The sequence below is a fragment of the Pagrus pagrus genome (genome assembly GCF_965226575.1).
Source record: "Pagrus pagrus genome assembly, chromosome: 18".
Classification (NCBI taxonomy): domain Eukaryota; kingdom Metazoa; phylum Chordata; class Actinopteri; order Spariformes; family Sparidae; genus Pagrus; species Pagrus pagrus.
Window position 1 is genome coordinate 1931314 of NC_140202.1, and position 22626 is coordinate 1953939.

Genomic DNA, 22626 nt, shown 5'->3' on the forward strand with positions numbered 1-22626 from the left:
AAAGGACCTCACTAACATAGATTTTAAATAAATTCTGCTAAAAACATTTAGATTAATAAGCTTATGTCTGCACAGAAAAAGTTGCAGATCTTTTATTTTAACTCTGACCAAAAACAAAAGTGTTGCTATTATATTTTTGTGAAGTGTAGTTTAGTGTGTTTGCATACAACATTTGCTAATTAGCACTAAACACAAAGTACAGTTTGGGCTGATGGGAATGTCATTAGTTTAGTGGGTATTTGGTTATTAACCAAAGCTTTGGAGACACAAAAATTTTGACCTGATGATGGTACTAAATAAATAGTAATCACCAATTATGAATGGGCAGGAAAATCAGACTTCATGGAAGTCGATTTGTGGAGAGATTAACTCCAAGCCAGTAATGGACACCTGCGGTGAAGCTACAGGAAAAGTCAGGGGGTCACCAAAATCATTAGGAGTCATCATAGGAAATGTACATTTTTGCTGTCTGGTAGTACTACAGGATCAGGGGATCATCTAGTGGATTCATTTTCTGGCCAGCATCATCATTGGCAAATTTTATGGCAATCATAGTGACACTGCCATCTCTAGTGCCATGTCACTAGCATAGCTAAAAATGTTTACATTATAAATTCTCAGTTGCTCTCGACATACATTTACAGCTACAGAAGGTCAAACTTTTTCACACAGAAACAAATCATAGCAGAATCTCACTATGGAACCGGATCTACTTCACTTTGCTTTAACAGTAAATTAAAGGAATGACTCAGTGCATGACCAACACGTCATTATATCAGTGACTTCACTGTTCCAGTTCTCCCACAGTCATCATTTAAAGGTACAGCCAGTGTAAAAGTAGTAGCTACATAACTACCCTCCTTGAAGCTGTTGGGTGCTTGGAAGCCACAGCAAAGGCGATGTGATACCTGTTTCAAGCACATGATAGTCTTTGACTTATTGATAAGCAACAAACTCGGGCTGCTGTGTTAGAGACACTGTGGAAGGACTGCTGAATCACTGTTGAGGGACACATCTAGATAAGAAGGTTGTGATGGTAAAAAGCAGTGTTGCCATTTAGTGGCTGCTGTCACAACACTTATCAGAGGCTTCATGGTTTCGAGGGTTTTGTAATGCAGATTCCTGCTTGGAAAAGAACAGGAGATGTGTTAGCACTTGTCCATCAAAGCGATGAAAGCTTTGTTGGAGTGTCTTTCACCTCTCCCTGATCCCCCTCTCCCTCTCCCTCTCCCCCTCCCCCTCCCTCTCCCCCTCCCCCTCTCTTTCATTGGTTCCCCAGCATGTGCTCCCTCCCCCGCTTCTCCACCAGTGAACAAACACCTACACCTGAACTCAGGTTTCTCCTTAGGGTTCAGGTGGACGGAAAGGACATGGGTGGAGTGGCTGGAAGGGAGGAGGAGGAGGAGGGCGATAAGTGGTCACACTCTGACGGTCAACTAAAGGAGAACCCTTCTCCTATCACCTGACTGCACTCCAGTGGCATTAAAGTTTCATGGCCGCACTGCAGGAATGTGGTGAGAGCTCCGTGAGGCCTCATCTGCTTTGGATTATGAAATAGAGAGAGGGGAAAGAGACTGTGAGTAGAGATGGAGATCCACTTGTTAAAAAATACACTTTTATGAGGAAGACATAGAGGTAGGCCTACGTGATGAAGGAGAGAGGGGAGAGATGGAGGGAAGGATGAGAGGGAGGCTCATGGAGCAAAGGGTCAGATCTGAGTCTAACTCTGGAGCAGATAAGATGAGATTGACAATACAGCCTTTGTCATGTGATCAGGGTGGGATGCAATTCCCACACAGATCAAGAGTGGGTGCACAAGGAGGAGGTGGAGTTAGAGGTGGGTAACAACAGGTGAATTCCAGCAGTCAGTCTCTCACAGATAGAGAGACCCTTTGATGGAAAAGCCCCTGCACCAGGTGAAGGAGGAGGTCTGGCTCAGCAGCCTTTGAATTATTCATCCCTCTCCAGTCAATTATTAAAGTATTTGTCTAGTGCTTACATCCTCCCTTTGCCTGGTGAGAAAACACTGTTTACTCTTGTAACTTTGGTATTTGTGGCCACCTGATGATAGAAATGGTTAACATGGGCCGATAGCTTTACCTTAGGGTTAATAATTCATAAATTCTTTTAGTAATCCAACTTAAGCTTGATATGTTTTAAGACATAAAAATAGTCTAGTTTGAATAATAAAAGCCTGAAGTAAAAATAGATGTTTTCTTCCACACAATTACCTTGTAAAAATGTTCCAAAATTGTATATACTTCTCCCTTATTGAAAAACCCATATCTATGAATGCACAATTATTTCTTATCTCAGACTTTTAACCGTTAGACACAAGCTATCTCCTCGTTCACGAACACGTGTCCTTGGTGTATGAGCACTGGAAGCAAAACTGGACCAAAACTGGCTTGAAACTAGTTGTGATGTCATAAGCTCTGCTTCAATTATACACGCGTTCAACTGAGGTTCAGTGTGAACAAAAAACCTTTTCTCCTTTAGCATAGTCATGAAAACAGCCTTCTTGGGGAGCCCTGCCCAAACACCTGATTCAAATGAGAGGGTTGTTATCAGACTGCAGAGCTTGATGACCAGCTGATCAATTGATACATCTAAAATATGCAGAGCAGTGGACAAAGATTGTAGAACACTGTTCTGTAAAACTTTGCACAACCTACATTATTCTGTACAGTGACTGTCAAACTTTTGAGTGAGGTAACAAGCCCATGTATGTGATGGGTTTTATAAAATACTTCAAGTGCATCAAAGTATGTTTCTCTACATGTGATTTTTCAGTGCAAAATGAGCTGCAAGCTTCCAGTAGCTATCACATGTCCCTTTGCTGTTGTGACCCTACCTTTCAACAAAAAAAAAAGAAAAAAAAAAAAAAGGAAATTGTCAAATATGTGTGATGTGAATGAAATTAAGCTTTACAAATAGCTGGCCAGTTAAGTCATTGCAGACTGTAAAGATGACTTCCTAGATTATCCGTTTCTCAATAGTCAGCTATAATATTGTTCCCCAGACATTTGCATTCACCTCATACCTGATTAAAGAGCCTTGAGACTGAAGCCAGATGGGTTACACCAGTTGTAAAAAAAATAAAAATGCACATTTGCTTATAAAAATACTGTAGTGTTATACATTTATATTAAGTTTCAGGTCCATCAGGACATAACTTTGAATAAACAAGTTTCTTTGAATGATAGCCATCTCAGAAAAGCTATAGTGTTATTGCACAACAAAAACACTGCAGCAAACCTAGAAGATCCTGAAATTCAGCCACATCCAATGTGCAACGGATTTTCTACATTTAGACACCTGTAGTATAATAGCTTCTAAAAAGTTTTAGGGCTCAGCATTTTCATCTCCTGCCACTACACATGTAGGCAGATATGGAACTGCAGCTAGTCAGGGTTTACAATTTGCTTAAAATCCCATAATGTAAAGGTAAATCATGTTCTACACCAGCAGAAGAAAATCATGAAGGCCATCTCGTCACATACAATTCAAATCTTTATTGGACTTACAAAACTTTAGATTTCTAAAAGCACAATCACGTTTACACCAGTCATTTACAGAAGTTGTGATACAAAACTTTTCCAAACATGGGTACAATTACTTCTCTTCATAGAAAGCCTGCTGTCAAGTATCACAATTTTTTTGGAGTGTGCAGTGGGCATACAAGTTATACCTGCCAAAAATATATTCTCTCCAACACCCCCAGAAGACAGCCCCAACCAAGAGACAGGCCTTTCCCGGAAAAGGAATTTTGATAAGGTCCGTGAAGGGCCCCTGCAAAGAACAGCAGGACAAGAGCAGCAGGGCGCGTCCTGGTTGGTGCGTAAAACTGACAGCGTTCTGCCATGGCCGTGCGCACTCCTTTTAAATTAAATCCCCAAAATAAGGACAGAAATTTTGTAAATCCAAAATCAGTTTTATGTGAGATGGGATTTTTAAATAACTGTTCTTGAAATGACGTTGTGCTCCCAGTCCCGCCGTCTGGCGGCGCGTGTCCGGTGCCAAAAGCCGTCAGTCCGGTCATTGGGACCAGCCGAGCAGGAGAGAGGCTGCAAGTGCAAGCGGGAGCAGCAGCGTGAAGGCGTCGATCATCCCAGAGCCGTTTTTGGATGTCACATTCACCATGACAGTGGGCGTCATGGTGTAGTTAGACATCATCGTGGTCGTGTTCATGGGGGCGTCTGTGGCGTTCGGGACCTATAACAAAACCACATTACGTTTTACATTTACAAATAAAATGCATGCAGGGTAGCGGCTGTACCGCAATTAGGTTTAGTGAGCAAACTCTCCTGGTTAGTTATTCCTATGGACACTGTTGTATAGGCTACCACGTGCACAAGTGTCAAGATGCCCAATTCTTGCATGCAGGTTAAATTTCAAACACGCATTCATCTCTACACCCTCCACACTGTGTAGCCAGAGTGTCCTTTGTGAACACCGCTTCTCCAAAACTCAACTTCCAATGCCACAAGAAAAACGACCTGCGGCAGTGCTTTTCAGATAATTCCATGATTTTTTAAAGTCACTTTGTCACCATGTAAATTTGTCCTAAATGCCAGTGAGAAATTACGGGGGTTCGGTTGGTTACATCTTGTGCTTGTTTAAGATTCTCATTTGACATTAAAAACCCTCAGACAGACAATGCATTGAGTTACAGGCAACTGAACCTGTAAGTTTTTATTCATTGTAACTTGTTTAAAACGAGCCTGTAGCCCGCAGTGCTGGTCTTTCGCCAGTGATTTCGACCAACACGCTTCAATTGGAAATTAAAGCCAGCTGAGCGCGAAGTTTGAGTTTAAAAGTCATAACTTCAGTTTGTCCGCTTTCTCAAGACTAAAACGGACAACTCCTACAAATTAAGGTTAACATACACCTGAAATTAAAGACAAACACCAAAATGAGGGACAAAACTAACCTGTGATGAGACGAGATGGAGAGCCAGCAGGAAAACTGCAAGGTGAGCTAGACACATCTTATTCATCTTGGTATTGCGTGGACAAAGGCTCGCTGCTCCGCTCAGGCCCAACGGTTAGTGAATAGGTGACTGAAATTGGAGAGGCAGGCGTGCGTTTTATACCCCGGTGACATAATCAGCCACTCAAAACCATCTGATGTAGCAAGAGACTGCTGCATTCGGGTGCCATCGGAAATAATAGAGTAGGTAAAGCACACGTGAATGACTCTAATTTACCATGTCAAGTTATTTACTTCGCTCTTTGAATATGAAGTTTGTATGAATCGTGCGTATGGGCATTCAACTGTCCAGCCCGTCATGATGACAGACTATTACAGGCTAATAGTTTGCCTAAACTCAAGGGTAGAATACGGAACGGTCACTGATGCTTGGTGGTGCGTTCTCGTGCTACTGTGAAGCTCTGACATTAGGGCGTCGCGGTTGCCATTAAACAGCATAATCACAAGATATCTTAAAAGAATAAACGTCCATAAAAAATGTACATTATAAAGGCTGCTGTTCATGAGCAGACTGTCAAGACTGGAAAGCAACAGCATTAACAACATTAGCAACTAAATCACAGGATATTTATAACAATGACAATATTTGTTTAAAAAAAAAAACACCCTCCACCCCCATTTGTATATTATGTATGTAGATGCTATCAACATTAGTATTATTTAGATGAATACGTGTAGTACTGCTACTTGAAAATATTAATCTGTATTAATGGCATCATGACTCATTGAATATGGAGTTTCCTGCTGTGACCACTAAAGGACAGTGAACACCACTCATTATTATAAATACACAAGACAGACGTAAACTCGACCAGTCTAAAGACAATAATAAAAATAGAAACACAACATCGGCGATAGCTTCAAAATAAAACAGTCCAGTCACTATGCCACCTGAGCAGGCTACATTGTCTCCCTCGAAGATGGGTAAATAGCGTCCTCCAGTGAACGCTTGTACACCCTTACAGGAATAAAAAAAAAAAGCGACTGCCGTCGCTTTAGACTCGATTGGGTTTCCGTAGTTGTCCTCTCTACAATTTCTTCCGGGGGAATACAACATTGGAAACAGGCGGAATCTCCGTCACAACTCAGAAACAACAGCAGTTGTCCGTTTTTGTGGTTTCGCTTGACCACAGAGCTACCTCTCCTCTCCATGCTGCTGTGTCGGGTTTCGGCAGTAAGCCAGACGTTCGCGAGTTGGGGACGGGGGTCACTCAGGGGAGGCGACCTCCTGCACCGTGCTCTTTCCTCCAGCTCAAGCCGCTGTCATGATGTGAGGTCAGGAGAAGGCAGCGCTCAGCCCGCAGAGACAGGCTCTGCTCAGGCACAGTACCGAGACACAGTGCTCCTTCCACGGACTGAATTCCCAATGAAGCTAACCGGACAGAAGCTGCTGGACCGTGAGCTCGAGATACAGAAGGTACGACGATAGAAGCTGACGACTTTCCACTCAAAATAATGTCAAGTAGCCTACATTTTTCTCTCGTTGACAGGTGGACACATATTGTAGAACATAACCTAAAGTCTTCTACATTTATTTAGGATTTTTTCTTCTATTCGGCTTGCATTAGGTGCGCCGAGAGGCAGTTCTTTTCGATTTCCCCCTTCATTGTGTGATAAACAGACTAGACTGAATTATACAGACTAAAAATAAGCCTTGACTTAGGTTTGGCGACACATACTGACATATGGTCTCTAGGTTCGTCTGTGTGTGCATACTTAGCTTTGCGCAACACAAATCTAACTGTCTACTGAATGCTGATGGTTAAGCACTGCAGACAACTCTGTGTTAACGATGCTTTGTTTTTGTCATATCATTAATACTAATACTCTCCACATATGCAGAAATGTGGATTTGCAGATTTGTACTCCTGGCAGAGAGAGAGGAAGGCCAAGAAGGAGTTCTGTCTTCATGATGGACCACCTTATGCCAATGGGGACCCACATGTAGGACATGCACTCAATAAGGTGATCAGCAAATGGTGTGCTTGTAATGTTCAGTTATTCCTTACTGTTATGGTTTGTTGTAACAAATACTAAGCACTGAGGTATTATTTGACTGCTACCAGTATGATTTAGTTACTGTTGTAAAAGTTATCAGCTTTCTGGTAGCAGTGACAGCTCAAACACTGCCAAGATGATCATTAAAAGTGTTATCTTGTTTCATCCAGATCCTTAAAGACATCCGTAACCGTTTTGAGATGCTGAGGGGGCGACAGGTCCACTACATCCCGGGGTGGGACTGCCATGGCCTGCCCATCGAGCTGAAAGCTCTGGGGGAGTTGGCGACCAGCGGCCTTGACCCGCTGCAGATTAGACATAAAGGTAGAGACAGACTGACAAACAGAAGGCTGAATGAACATTAGGTCTATTAAATTTAAAGATGCTGTAATGTGTTCTTTTTGCCCCATCCAGCGCGGGCGTTTGCTGAGCAGGCCATAGCTCGTCAGAAGGCTGCTTTCCAGCGCTGGGGGGTGATGGCTGACTGGGACCAGTGCTACTACACGTATGATGGGGCCTATGAGGCAGCTCAGCTGAAAGTTTTCCAGGAGATGCACAACAAGGTGGGCAATGATGTGTCCTGCCAAGACTGAAGAGGCCATTAACTATTAACCTAAATAGTAACATTGGTAGTTGTTCTAAGTATGTAAAACCAACAGGAAGCAATGTCCTAAGCACGTGAATGTGATTGAAGCTAAATCTTTATCTCTCAGTGGCTGTACAGTTTGATATTTTTCTTTTTTCTTTAGACAGTTTAATATTTTTTATTCCACTTTGTTGTTCTTCAGGGGCTAATCTACCAGGACTACAAGCCAGTCTTCTGGTCTCCTTCATCACGGTGCTGAGATAATATGCTTAGCATGGAGGCATATTTTTTTTTAAATTCTATATTTATACACTAGGAATTTTACTGCTCTATGCTTAAATCCTCTCTCCGTGCCTGTTTAGAACGGCCCTAGCAGAGGCAGAGTTGGAGTACAACTCCGAGCATGTAAGCAGAGCCATCTATGCCACATTCGCCCTGATCACACTGCCGCCTAAGATAGCCGTAGAAGCAGGTAATACAGACACACACATACCTGTAACTCAGAGCTTTATTAAAAATGTCACTTTTGATCGGTTGGGGAATCTCTTGACTTGTGTGTATGGTTTGTGTACCTCAACAGATCTTGAAAATGTCTCTGTGTTGGTGTGGACCACCCAGCCTTGGACCATTCCTGCAAACCAGGCCGTCTGCTACATGCCCAATGCCCAGTAAGTATCTGCATCATGAAATTACATGAGAATGTGGTCAGACATGAGTCAACTTTCATCTACTTCAGCTGTGTTTTTTTCATCTTCACCTGTTTTTGTCGAGTTCAGGTGTACTTGTCAGACTCGGCTCACCTGGGGAATGATAATGAGAATAATGATACTGAGACTACAGAATAATAAGATAGAACTGGCTAAGCCAGTTCAGGCTTAAATTCTTCTTGTCAGTGGCCTTCTTTGTTTATGGTTATTTTATTATCAGAAAATCAATGTGGTAATGTGGTAATGCAGTATTGGAGTTTAAATGCTGTTGTAGCACCTTGTTTGAAAAGATATAAATACTAAAGGTTTATAGATATCTGGTTTGGGGCGTTCGCTGTAAAATGTCTTATTCTTATTTGACTGACAAGATCATGTCTTTGTCTTGAATAGTGATGTGGTACCATATGAACTGTGTAGTGTTATTTTTGAAAGGCTTCAGCACGTGTCTTGTTTTGTGGTGGCAGGTACTCTGTGGTGAAGAGGGCCGACAACTCTCAGCTGCTTTTAGTGGCCAGTGAGCGCACAGCCAGCATGGCTGCACTGCTGGGCACAGAGCTGGAGAGTGTGGGCACCTTCACAGGTAATGCACGGGCACGCATGCACGCACGCACACACACACACACACACACACACACACACACACACACACACACACACACACACAGAGCTGTCTTTAGGGTGTGTTTTGTGCTAATGATCCCTGTACTTTTCTTCCAAGGCTCCGAGCTTGAGGGTGGGATTTGCAAACATCCCACAATTCCTGACAAGGAAGTGCCACTGTTGCCGGCGAATCATGTGACTATGGCAAAAGGAACAGGATTGGTCCACACAGCACCAGCTCACGGCATGGATGATTACAGTGTGGCTTCACAGTTTAAACTGTCTGTGGTAGGTTGTAGTTTTAAAGAAAACAACCTTTCAGGAATCAAGAAAAGCTGGTCATACCATGTGAGATGATGTGTTTTTAGTAGTTCCATAAAGCTCAATGTCCATAAAATTCAGTGCTGAAATGATTACCCAACAGAAAAGCTATACATGGTAATTTCGGATAATTGATCAATTGTTATTTATCAAGTAAAAAGCAAAACATGGCTGACATGATATGATTAAACATCTATGTAACTCTGTGTGGTGTTTTTTTTCTACCAAAGGAGTGTATGGTGGATGCAGATGGCAAGTTCACTGAATTAGCCGGCCCTGAGCTGCAGAATCTGTCTGTGATGACAAAAGGGACGGACAAAGGTACAGCTAAACTATGTGAAATTAACAATAAACTATCTGAGACCATGTTATTATGTGCACTGTAAGTGGTCATGTTATTTTTCATATCTTTGTCTCTAACTTCTGTTTTCCTATTTCCTGTTTGTGGAATCCCCTTCCGCATGTGTTAGTGATTTCCATGCTGCAGGAGTGTGGGGCTCTGGTGAAGGAGGAGCAGTGTGTCCACAGTTACCCGTATGATTGGAGGACAAAGCAGCCTGTCGTCATCAGGCCCAGCAAACAGTGGTTCATCAACACGGCGTCACTAAAAGACAAGGCCAAGGTAAAGCTGGAAAACAGAAGCTTATGGTCAGAGAGGAAGAAATGTGTTCTATGTTTCAAGGAGGGGACTAACTTCACATTTGCAGTTTGTTTCCAAGAGAAAAAAAATGCCTTTGGTGTGTGTGTTTGTCCAGGAGGCACTGCAGAAAGTGCGTATTTTGCCAGAGTCGGCGCGGGGCAGCCTGCTGGCCATGCTGGACAGACGGACCTATTGGTGCATCTCCAGACAGCGAAGTTGGGGCGTCCCGATCCCTGTCTTCTATCACAGAGAGACTGGAGAGGCTCTCATCAACAAGTAAGCTGATACACACCACATATGCGAAAACATGCTCATACACTTGCTTGGATAAACACTAAAACTACATGCACGGTCACATTTTTAGAGATATTACAGACACTTTCTTTCATACTCAAACACAGACACACACAAATATGATATATATGAAACTTTCTCTATGTCTCTGGCCTCTACAGATACTCAGTGTCCCATATAGGAAAGCTGTTCAAAGAAAAGGGCAGTGACTGTTGGTGGGAGCTTCCCATTGAGACTTTGCTGCCAGCAGAGGTGCTTAAGAAGGTGAGAATACTGTGGGTAGTGTAATTCTTCTCTCTAATATGATGAGTATTAAAATTAGCCCCGCCAAGGAGGTTATGTTGTCACCCGTGTCCGTTTGTTTGTTTGTTGGTTGGATTGTCAGCAGGATTACACAAAAACTACTGAATGGATTCCCACCAAACTTGTATGGAGGATGGGTCTCAGAATAGACCCCATTAACTTTTGGTGGAGATGTGGATAAAGGGGTAGACCTAGGACATTTTTCTCATTGTCTTTAACATCTTGAGATGCTGTGTTTTAAAAAAAATTTCATTCAATTACTCAGGAAATAAAACATGGTTCTTGATGAAAAAAATCAGGAATATTTATGTGGCTATCTATGAGTGAGTTATATTTCATGTGAATAAAGGCGACTCTTGGGCCTTGGTGGAGGTGTGCATTCTACTAAGTGCCATTCTAGTTATTAACGCTATTTCAGAGGTTTTTACAGCTTGGCAGGAGTAGACACTAACCAACAAATACTTACTTCAAAAAGATGTTTAATGAAACTGTTTCATATTGCATTAATCAACATGTTTCGTATTAAGAACAAATTGAATGACTATGTGTAATGTGAAAAGACAAACTCCCATCTTCAGCCTCTTGTAGCTTATTGTTTTGCTTAACACCTCTCATAAACCAAGTATACACTACCTGCCCAGCAGACAGATAATGGCAGACACAGTTTAAGCAGGTGAAATAAAGGATTGTTTAGCAGAGAAAGACAGATATGTTTGTTAGGAGTTGGTACAGTCTGAGTTATTGTTATTCTAGTGGCTAAAAATTGATTGGGGAGCTTAAACATGATCATCAAAATTGTCATTAGTTGTCATCTGTTTTCTGTTGACCAACTAATTAATCACCCTTTGCTCACAACCATTTACCTGTGTGTGTCTCTATCAGAGTGAAGCAGGTCCAGTGACTGACTATGTTCGTGGAGAAGATGTTCTTGACATCTGGTTTGACAGCGGAGCATCATGGGCTGCTGTACTAGAAGGTACATCTGATATTTCCTTAGTCTGTCCTGTTCTGCAGATTATAATAAGTACAGATTGATTTAGTTAATTTTGTGAGAATGAGCATCTGTGAAATTGTGATGAGCCCTAACACTAATAAAAGTATTGCATCCTTATGTTAATAATGGTCAATCCTGCTCAGCAGAGATGTGATTGTTGAAAACAGCTGTGATGCCTGTTACATACTTCCTCTGCAAAAATGATATGGTTTCTTACCCAGTTTTCTTAATCTACAAAAAGTGACTACTTCAATTAGCATTGATATTGTACATGGATGTGGTAGTGTTGCTCCTTTTAACCTTCTCTGTCTCTATTTATACTCATCAGGGTTGTTTTCAGAGTAGCAGCAGTTAATTCTCCATCTAATTTCAATTACTATTAGCCTTCATGATGCCTTTAATCAGTTCTCCTTTCATTAGGTTTATTGTAGAGAAATCTACTTACGCTTGTCTTACGTAGTCTAATTAAGTTGCTTTGCAAAGTGTATCGTCAGCACAAGCCGTTAGAAGGCCGCACAAACCTGGATTAGAAGGCAGTGCAGTCTTGGCATACCATGTGTCTGCAACTCAGCATTAGTAGAACTGCAGACAATAAAATGAGTGAAATCAGTAAAGGCTGCCAGATAGAGCTTTCTTACCTAGGGATCGACCGATTATTCGATCCGATATTCAACCTTTTTCTGATCATTGGAATCTGTGTTGCTGTTTTTTGTCCAATTGCTGACACGAGAAATATTTTCTAAAAATTAGCTACTTCACCTACTTTGTATGCATGATGTAGTTGGAACAATATATCATGCGTACCTAGCAAAGTGCCAGTGTGGGATAAAGTTTCAATTGAAGAAGAACAATGTGTTTTACTAATCTCATTGATGACTTTTATTAAAAGTACAGCAGCTGTTAGTAGTATTAGCTGTTAGTATTCTGTTAGTAGACACAAGTGCATTTTAATTTTTTTTAGCCACACCTTGATCTAGATGGATATTTCTAAACAGCTATTACCAGTAGATGGCTAATCTAAAATGTTGTACATTAACACCCTCAGGACCAATCCTACTTACTTGTTACTGTCTTCCTAGCTTCCTGACAAATTTTGGGGGGTGAAATATCTCAACAAGTATTGGATAGTTTGCCATGAAAATTTGTACGAACATTCTTCTCCACCTGTGCATGAATTGTAATAACTTTGATGATCCTCTGACTTTTCCTTTAGCGCAGGGCTGTCCAAAGTGAGGCTCTCTGGCCAAGATGTCTGGTGTACCAGTTGTTTCTTGGGAATCATTTTTTAATTGATTCTAATATAAATCACTGTTGATGCTGTTTTATTTTTTGTGCTTTAAATATGTAGTATGAGAAACTCTAATATTTTTTTATTTTTTTTAGAATCTAATAATTAGAATGTATCATTTAAGAACACAGAAGGTCATTCATTTAAGGGAACTTAAGGGAGATCCTAGTACCATTTTGCATCTTAACAATAAGTGTTTGCTTTGGCCCATGGTACACCATTAAGTTTCAGTTTTAGCCCTCCAAGGGAAAACATTCCTGCACCACTGCTCTGATTGAAAAACTTCCCATCAGCCTCATCTGTATTTTGTGTTAAAGGAACAATTCACCCAAAAATGAAATGTCAGTCATTATCTAATCACCCCATGCTGATGGAGAGTGGGGTGATGTGCAGCATTCTCCTAAACAACTAAAGTAAATGGGGATTTGTTTTAAAATGTAAAAAACAACAGAAAAAAAACATGAAATGGCTCCATACAGCTCATCAGGCATAATCCAAGTCTCAGGAAACCCAGAGATCCCAAATTGATTTGAAAAGACAATATTTACACCCTCAACGCACTGTTGAGCTTGTGCACCCACTTCAGACGGGGTGGACACTGACGCGTTAAGCTTAGCAGTTACAGTGAAGATTTTGTTTTTAAAAAGGTATAGATAACTTCTCAACTTAATTTGGGATCTCTGGGCTTCTGGAGACTTAGATTTGTATTATTTTTTTCCCCCATCTACTTCAGTTGTTTAGGAGAATGCCGCAATGCTGTTTTGCTCTGAAGCTCCAGAATTGTTTTGTGGACTACAAACCTCACCAAACTTCCCATCAGCATGGGGGTGAGGAGATAATGACTGGATTTTCATTTATGGGTGGACTGATCCCTCAAGTGCTAAGGAGCAAAGTGTACCACTGTGAGCTTCTTGATGTACTAACATTAGCATTTAGTTTAAAGAACAGTCTCAAAGAGCAGCTGGCATGGCTGCAAACTCTGCTTGTTGTAAAACAAGTCACGTGGACCAAATAACTAATAACTTGTGTATCAGAACACAAGACCTAATGACCTGTTAAAGTGGACCTGTTCACTGTTACCATTTGTCATTTCCAGAGGAGATAGAGGGAGACACTGAGGAGCCTGAGTCCCGTCTCAGCTGGCTCCCTGCTCCACTCCGCAAACCTCTGGTCACAGGTTTATTGATCATCCACCTACTACGGCCAACCCAGCAGCCTTTTTCTTCTAATGTGTCTTTGGCCCTTTCTGTCTTTATTTCTAAGGCTTTTTGTGTGGAACTCTTCGGGATAGCATGAATCTCAACCTCTCCCCTCTCCCTTATGCATGCAGTATACACACAGAGCACCTGACTTGGGAAAACACTGTGACATTTTGCCAATTGGCCAAAACTTCTCTGCTGTTTGTTTTCCATGGCTACAACATCTGTCTGCTAGAAAGCCACTTACATTGAAACTTGTAGCCATCTTGATTTGTAGCCTGTATGGACAAGACAATTGTCACGTTTAATTGTAGTTGTTGCAATTTTACAGCTAACACTGCCTGGTCTTTCTTCTCTTTTCCAGACACTTCTGTTACCTGGGTCATGCACTAACCATTCTGTTAACCTTTTGTTTGTGCATGACTACAAGTCACATATTTCACCCCCCTTTTTTTCTGCAACCTGCCTTCCTTCACCCCTCCAGAGTCAGACTCCAGGGCAGATGTATATGTGGAAGGGAAGGACCAGATTGGAGGCTGGTTTCAGTCCTCGCTGCTCACCAGCGTAGCTGTCAGGAACAAGGCACCTTACAAGTGAGTATCCCATCCACTCGTTATAGTCTACACTAGGTCTGATTTACTGTAAATGACTAATAATTAATCAAAAATATCATCGCAATATCGTCAAGTGCAATATCCAGTATACAGAAGCTGCAGCTTTATGATATAGGTAAAATGTGTGTGACAAACAGCATTATAAAGAAGTACGGTAGTGCTGCAGAGATGTCCTGACCTATAAATCTTGTTCTCCAGATGTAAGAAAGCATGTATGTTTGGCACAGACCCAGGCAAATGTCACATCATCATGATTTAAATTATATTTTTTCAGTGAAAATGGAAATTTGATGAAAAATGTATCATTCCCACTAGTCGAGAATCAGTGGATTATACTGTATAACAGTCGTAACATCTGTCAACATAATCTCAATATTTTTTTTTTTTTTTTACCATATTGTGCAACCTTAATTGCAACACAAAAGCTTGCAATTTCTTGGATACATTATCTAAAATTAATAAATGGTGTTTGAATGAAAAAAACATCTGATGAATATTGCTTTCATAAGCTTAAAACAAGCTTGAAATGGGTCATCATTGGCGAAATGATGGTGATAATTATCACCCACAAGTTTGTTAGTTTGCAACAATTTATCGATTATTCATCAATCATTTTTTTTCTGATAATTTGTAGACAACTATATAAACTACTATTTATGACAACTAATCGATGAATCAAGAAAATAATCAACGGATCAATTGACAATGAAAATAATCTTTAGTTGCAGCCCTACATGGAAAACCGATTTAACAAAGAATGGTCAACAGTGAAGCAACAGAGGTTCAGATATTTTGACTTTTGGTCTCCAGTATGAGCTCTAAAATCACTTGATCCTACATTTCCCATAGTGCAACTTGATGGTGTCCTTCAAATTAGACTCCCCTTGGCTGGGTCCAAATTCAGGGGCTTTCCAGCCTTCAATGACCTAGCCTTTGCGGTCCACGAGGGCCGGGTCCTTCGGACAGGTCTTTGAAAGCCTCGTCCAGCGTTGTTAAATGGGACGGTCTAGCCTTCGGGGTATTTCCTGGTTGCCTCACCAGATGTTCCCGCCCCTTACCCTTACGTCACGATTGTGAATGAAGAGATGCATTAAAGTCTGTTTTGGTTCAAATCTATCAAACGTGTACATTTATTTGTGTGTGTACAAAAATTAACGACAAAATGTGTCAAATCTAAATTGAATCATTAACATTACAAAATAAACATTAACCCATTGGTGAATAACAACTATATTTACCACAGCATCACCGGCGTCACATATTTTAACTGAAAGTTGAAATTTGGAGGTTTTGAAGTTTAACATATCTGGCGTTGGATGTTCAAATGACTAAAAACCGAGTATAAACCCATTACTTAAATGTGAATGTCATGTCTGCGCCACTTGATGTCGCCATTTTCTCTTCCTCTTCTGTTTCGGGACTGAGCAGGGGTGCGCAAAGAATCTTGGGATATGTGAGGCCGCGAAGGATAGTAGCGGTGCGTCCTCCGAAAAGAGGGAAGGCCAGGCTGCATTTGTGGGCTGCATTTGAAGGAGCCTCTGAATTTGGACAGCCTTCGCGCAGTGTTGTGACGTAATTGGCCTTCAAATGCGCACTTCGTGGGCTGCAGCCCCTGAATTTGGACACAGCCCTTGCCTCATAGTATATGGCCACTTGTTTCTAAACTTTAGTAAGCTACCTGAGGCTTTCATTCTGAAATTTCAAGAATGCCACTTAATGGCATCTTTAATTATGGCATCTGACATTTATATGCCCCATAAATTTTTTATCTTGATTTTGCGGATATGAGACACTGATGTTGTGTGTTTGTGTGTGTGTAGGTCTCTGGTGGTCCATGGCTTTGCTGTCAGTGAGAAAGGAGAGAAGATGTCCAAGTCTCTGGGCAACGTTGTGGATCCTGATGCAGTCATCAATGGAGGGAAGGTGAGGTCAGGAGAGATAGTGAAAAATCCCCATTAAACTGTTGGACTCTTGTGATTTGAAGTAGTCTTTTACAGATTTTTGGGGGAAGTTTAACTTCTGTTTTTTTCCTTTTTTATACCTAGTGGTGTATCCCTAGCATATAGAGATCTTTTTAGTTTGAAGTGGTAAGTTTTTAGTTATTTGGGTGACCTGACCTTCTAACATTTTAAAGTTAAAATGGTATTGTTATTTATATTTTTTCAGGACCCCAGTATGCCAGCCTACGGGGCAGATGTGCTGCGTTGGTGGGTGGCAGAGTCAAACGTCTTCTCTGAGGTTCAGATTGGACCCACTGCTCTCAACGCCGCCAGAGACAACATCAGCAAGGTACCAGTGCAGTCAGGACATGATACAAGTGACCAGTAATCTTTTTTATGAACAATACTCACTGCTTTCACACTCTTTCCATATTTCTTTCCCAGTTGAGGAACACTCTGAAATTCCTGCTCGGCAACCTGCAGGGCTTCGACCCTCATGTGCAGGCTGTGGACCCCAGAGAGATGCACTACATCGATCAGTACATGTTGCACCTGCTGCGCGAGTACAGTATCAAGGTGTGTTTATGTGTCCGAACAGCCAGCAGCTGACTGAAACAAGGGTAAATGTGAAAACCAACTAAGTGTGTGTATGTGTGTCTTTACAGGTGACAGACGCCTACAGTGAGTTTGATGCTGGCAGGGTCATCCGTGTCCTCCAAGCCTTCATCACCAGAGACCTCTCCAGCTTCTACTTTAGCATAATCAAAGACAGGTAAAGGCTTGCGACAATGTGAATACCACAAAACTTTAAACTATATTAAACTACTTACTGGCGGTAAGTAGCTATTATACTTGCACGTCCTCCTTTGTCTCTCCCTTTATCTGTTTCTTTCTTTCTGCATCTTTCTCTCAGGTTGTACAGTGATCCAGAGGACTCACTGGGCAGAAGATCATGTCAGACAGTTTTAGAGGAAATTCTGGATGGAGTGACCAGATCCATAGCTCCCATCCTGCCACATCTAGCTGAAGAAGTCTATCTACTTGCACCAGGACATGACAGTGCGTGCCTGTCTGGTTGTGTTGACAAACAGATTTAGGGTTACTCCTTATGACTGTGAAGGAGTTTCTCATGAGATTTGCTACTTTCTATTTTGAGTGTTCTTAAACTGTAATTGTTTCTTTAGAAGAGGGGACGTTATTCAAGAGCGGCTGGATCAAAAGCAGTTCTGTGTGGCGGCGACCAGGATTGGAGGAGGCAGTGGAAGGGGCATGTGCCATCAGGGACTCCTTCCTGTCTTCCATTCCAGGCAAAAATCCAGCTCAGTTTGACCTCACTGTTGCCATTGAACCTGGTTTGCTGTTTGAACTCATGGAGGTAAATCAAACATTGTCAACAAGCCACTATACATGGGTGAAATACATGCAATACAGTCCACAGGAGACACAAGATAATACTTCATATGTACAAATGCTGAAGAAATGGACCATGCCTTTAAATGGACAAATTTAAGTATAGTGACTGTGTTCTAGTTGTTTAACTCCTTTTTGAAACAAAAATAGAAATGGGTATAGCATGGCTTCAGGACATCACATCATCAGAGTAATAGAATAATATGTACGATATTTGATAGAATATGAAATGTACAACTACGTGGGTAGCAAATGTCACCTATGATGTGTTATTTTCCAACATAACACTACATTGATAAAATCCCAGGCTTTTACTGTATCACTTTATTAAAGGATAAGTACCGTTTTTTACAACCTGGACCTTATTTCTGGCAAAACATATGGTCATTTACTCACCCAGATAACTTTGGTGTCATTCGGCGTCGTTCGGACGAAATTAGATCCAGTGTAGCGGCGATATATCCATATAATGGGAGAGACAGGGCAGCGACACACAGCCTCTATATAACGCATTATCTGCCACGAAACTAGTTAATTTCATCAATATTTTTTTACGATATGCTAGCGCTATTAGCCTCTGAGTCCGGGCTCGTCCGTTATCAACATCCGGGGTCAAACTAGCAGCAGCAGCTACAGGTAAACAAGGCGCGCTGTCGCGGGTGCGCGCGCAGCTCAGAGATGACATCATCCAGGTCAGAGGTAGTAGATCAGCCTACAGACCCCGGATGTTGACAATAGACGAGCCCGGACTCAGAGGCTAATAGCGCTAGCATATCGTAACAAAATATTGATGAAATGAACTAGTTTCGTGGCAGATAATGTGTTATATAGAGGCTGTGTGTCGATGCCCCGTTACTCCCATTATATGGATATATCGCCACTACACTGGATCTAATTTCGTCCGAACGACGCCGAATGACAAGTTATCTGGGTGAGTAAATGACCATATGTTTTGCCAGAAATAAGGTCCAGGTTGTAAAAAACGGTACTTATCCTTTAAAGGTGTAACATATTTTGCACAGGTAATGTAACTACATATGTTTACAATATTATCTATCGTTTAATTATAAGATAATAAGTACAAAATCTAAAATATGCATGACCCATGAATTAAGTATTGATTCAACTTACCAATTTTGTATAATGTTAATGTTTTTTTTAATATTGTCAGTCTATTTAACAGAACAGTACAAATACAAGCTCACACCCTCCTCCACTTCTCTCCACAGTCTCTCCAAGAGGAGCCCACTTCCACCTCCTCACAGCTGGCTGAGCTGATGATGGTAGCACGAGTCAACCTGACCAGTAAGCTACCACGGGACCTGCCCCCAGATGCCCAGCTCAGCCATGGGACCTTCCTCATCAATCTGGAGGGTGAGCATGCAATGCTAAGCTAATGATATAATGATTCAAATGTAAGCAAACCATGATGTCATACTAGACCCTTCTCACAACACGTTTCCACCTGTTAAAGGGCCCGATTTAACCAAATACTTTTGTTTGATATTCAAAAATTAACTTAAATTATTAACAGAATGTAAAGCCATTTGGCCATTGGCTTTATTTTAAAGACCCATCCTTTTCTTGTAAGACAGCTAGCTGCACAGCTAACTAGCTAATGGGAGAATGAAGACATTTACTCAAACAGTTTCAAGTGTTCATAATATTAAATTATATTCATAAGTTTCTTTATCCCAACATAAAAAAGCAGCAAAATGTTACTTTTTTTAACTGTTAAAAATGACAACCTTATTTAAAAAGGCTTATTAAATAATTCCTACATTTATGTAAAGCCTTTATGTAAATAATCAGATAGTATTCCTACTGTTTCAACAGCTTTGTATTATATATTAATTGTGCGATTATATTGTGTATATACTGTTTATCTCCTCATGAATATGACTTATTTTGCTACTACAATAGCCGAATTATCTCACAATATCACCATTACATTAAATGTCACATCAAGCACTCCACTCATTGTTCTGATGTTGCTTGTGATTACAGCTCCAGTGCCTGGGATATAGGGGGATCTATTGGCAGAGAAGGAACATAATAGTTAGAGTTATGTTTTAATTATACAGTACCTTTTATACCAGAGATGGGGACTTGAGTTTGTGACATCGACACTGTGAAGCTGAACGTCATTCCCTCATGCATGCAGCCACAGATGGCAACAACACTACGGCGATGAGCACAACAACTGCTGCTGCTCTCCCGTTTGTCATAAGCTTTGCCCATAGTAACTACACACAAGGTGCAAACAAAAGACTCCCCAAATGCAACGTTTGCGGAATAACCATATACATTGACCACATCAAACTTTTTTTGTTTTTTACATTAATTTTTTGGCCTTTTATATGGCTTTATTGATAGGACAGCTTCAGAGATGACAGGAAACAGGATGAGAGAGGGTGACATGCAGCAAAGGGCCTCAGGTCGGACTCGAACCGAGGGCCACTGCAGCGAGGACAAAGCCTCCGTACATGGGATGCCCGCTCTACCAACTGAGCTAATGGGCGCCCCAACCACATCAAACTTTTTTTAGGCACCTGAAACACACCTGGATAGGTCAGTCACTTGGTCATGTGAAAGTTAACCTCAGCGCCTTTGGGCGGTTAGCAGACATGTTTAGCACAGCATCAACAGCATGCAAGAGGTCAGTTTACTTTGAGTTCAGAATTTTTCTTCACTAAGTTAAACGCTGAAAAATGTCATGCATGTAAACCTAGAACTGATGGCAAGCAAACCCATGGTTGTGATGGGTTTATGCCAAACACAAACACTTCTTTCAGAAATAAAAGTCAGCTGATGTTTACTGTTAAACAACACAGACATTTGTATCCACAAAAATGTTCTGTTCTGTAAGAAAATGACCTAAGACAACTCCAATGATATTTCAGCACGAGGTTTAAATTCATGCAAAGAATCATTTTTGTCACACAAAGAAAGGTGCCAATTTTCACAAATGATAGATATCTCTTTTTGAACAAAACTGTTCATGTTTTAATATCACCAGTTTATGGACTTAATTTTAAAGGAAAGCTTTCATTGTGTGTGATTTTTTTTTTTTTCATATTGGATTGCAATAGCCTGTTTAAAGTGATCATATACCAAACAACTAATCAGTGCTGACAATACTCTATGCTAAAAGATAAAGGAGTGATGATAATACAGTACATGCTTTGAATTCCTTAGATATAACTATACAGTGTTCTTAGCAGAGAGGATGACATGCAGCAGATGATTGAATGCTCATTACAACCATAAGAGACTTGAGACTTGACTTGGACTTGCTACTTTTGAGCATCTCTGCTTTATACCAAGAGCTTTTTATATCTACAGCGGAAGAAGGTCCACTTCCATGGAGTCTTCCATGCACCACCATATTTCCAAAGTAGCCCAGATCTGAAAAACCAGACACTGGCTCTAGAGAGGGCCTTTCACATTTTTCATATTTTTCACATTTTTCACGGCCACTGTAGGGGCAAGTGAGGTGAGGGATGTTCAGTTTGCTGCAGTTTGCTGCAGTCTGCAAATACACCATTAGATGCCACCAAAGCCTAAACACTCGACCTTTATACAACTTCTCTCCTCTTTCATATCTTTCACACAATTAATAAACCCAGTGTTAACTGAGCCAGGTGATTAGCTGCTCCAGTTATCCACAATCACCAGTGTTGGCCTCAGTGAAGCTAGAAATCCCAATGAGAGCCAGACTTGGTTGAAATTGCTTCATGATACAGGCCCTTGTGCTTATCCTGCTTGGGCAAATCAAAAATGTCTGCAGTGAAAAAGGTCTATATCATTGAGAAATAAAACGTGAATAATATGTGTGTATCTATCCTGTCAGGTGGTGTTATCCGTGAAGACAGTGCCTACAGTATAGCAGTGGTACCCACTGCTGCTGCCCGGTGCCCGCGGTGCCGCCGCTACACTGCACAGTCAGCAGACTGCCTGTGCCCGCGCTGCCAGACCGTCGTTTCACAGGCTCAGTGAAGGGCCTAGATATTGTATCACCCTGACGACCAGCAAACATCACCTCGGCTGTTGTGTTTCCCTGCTTCCCATGAAGTTGCTTTGGAGGGCCGAAATATTAAGCAGGTTTTACAATTCTTCTATCTGTTTGCTGAGAGATTTAAAACTGACTCTAGATCACTGCAGTTTTCTCTCACAGCAAAGACCTGCAGCCCGGCACAGGACTGGCATTGTAATGACCTAATAGTAGAAAAGCAAACTATTTCTCAATATGCTTCACACTTCACTATAATGCACTCGTACTTTCCTTGAACAGCCTTTTTGAACTCTAAAACCAAAATGTCCAAGGTGGTTGTGGTTAGATGGCTGTGGCATCAGTGTGCTACTGACATTTGGTCTCATATAGCATGATCAGGATCGTTTACTGTATTAAGAGTTGGGAACTGAAGATATTGATTTGATCTTCAGTCTAGAAGGGATGCCAATAAATGGAGCTTATGTTTGTTAAATGTGTAAATGCACTGAAAAGGAATTCACTACCATTGAGTGTCACTGTGTGACAACAGTTGAGAGAAACCTTTTATATATTGGGTGTGGGTAAGTTCTTGTAAATGCCTACCTTTGTGTAATAAATTCTTTTCCTTGTAAAATTAAATAATTGAAGGTATATAAAAGTATCTGTAAATTATAAATAAATTGAGTTTTATCTCTGAACATGTTATGTGTTTCAGCAGAATGTAACATTTAACCAATAAGACCGCA

At 41.1% G+C, this 22626-nt stretch overlaps 1 protein-coding gene across 6 annotated transcripts; it reads left to right on the plus strand.

Annotated features, from left to right (window-relative positions):
• Positions 1–6015: 6015 nt before the first annotated feature.
• Positions 6016–22578, plus strand: iars2 (isoleucyl-tRNA synthetase 2, mitochondrial). Of its 6 annotated transcripts, XM_084381783.1 has the most exons (25): positions 6033–6409; positions 6835–6957; positions 7161–7314; positions 7405–7553; positions 7779–7828; positions 7939–8048; positions 8157–8244; positions 8748–8863; positions 9002–9171; positions 9435–9525; positions 9675–9826; positions 9960–10120; positions 10300–10402; positions 11324–11417; positions 13820–13900; positions 14407–14515; positions 16357–16459; positions 16703–16825; positions 16921–17052; positions 17142–17248; positions 17390–17535; positions 17661–17851; positions 19116–19260; positions 20268–20457; positions 21740–21829. In XM_084381783.1, the coding sequence occupies exons 1-24, from the start codon at positions 6143–6145 to the stop codon at positions 20432–20434; spliced, it is 3132 nt and encodes a 1043-aa protein (XP_084237909.1). In that variant the 5' UTR covers positions 6033–6142; the 3' UTR covers positions 20435–20457; positions 21740–21829. The 6 variants fall into 6 exon arrangements, with proteins under 6 accessions (XP_084237914.1, XP_084237909.1, XP_084237910.1 ...); XM_084381788.1 differs by lacking the exon at positions 21740–21829 and having other exon boundaries at positions 6016–6409; positions 20268–21065; XM_084381784.1 differs by lacking the exon at positions 20268–20457 and having other exon boundaries at positions 21740–22578.
• Positions 22579–22626: the final 48 nt, after the last annotated feature.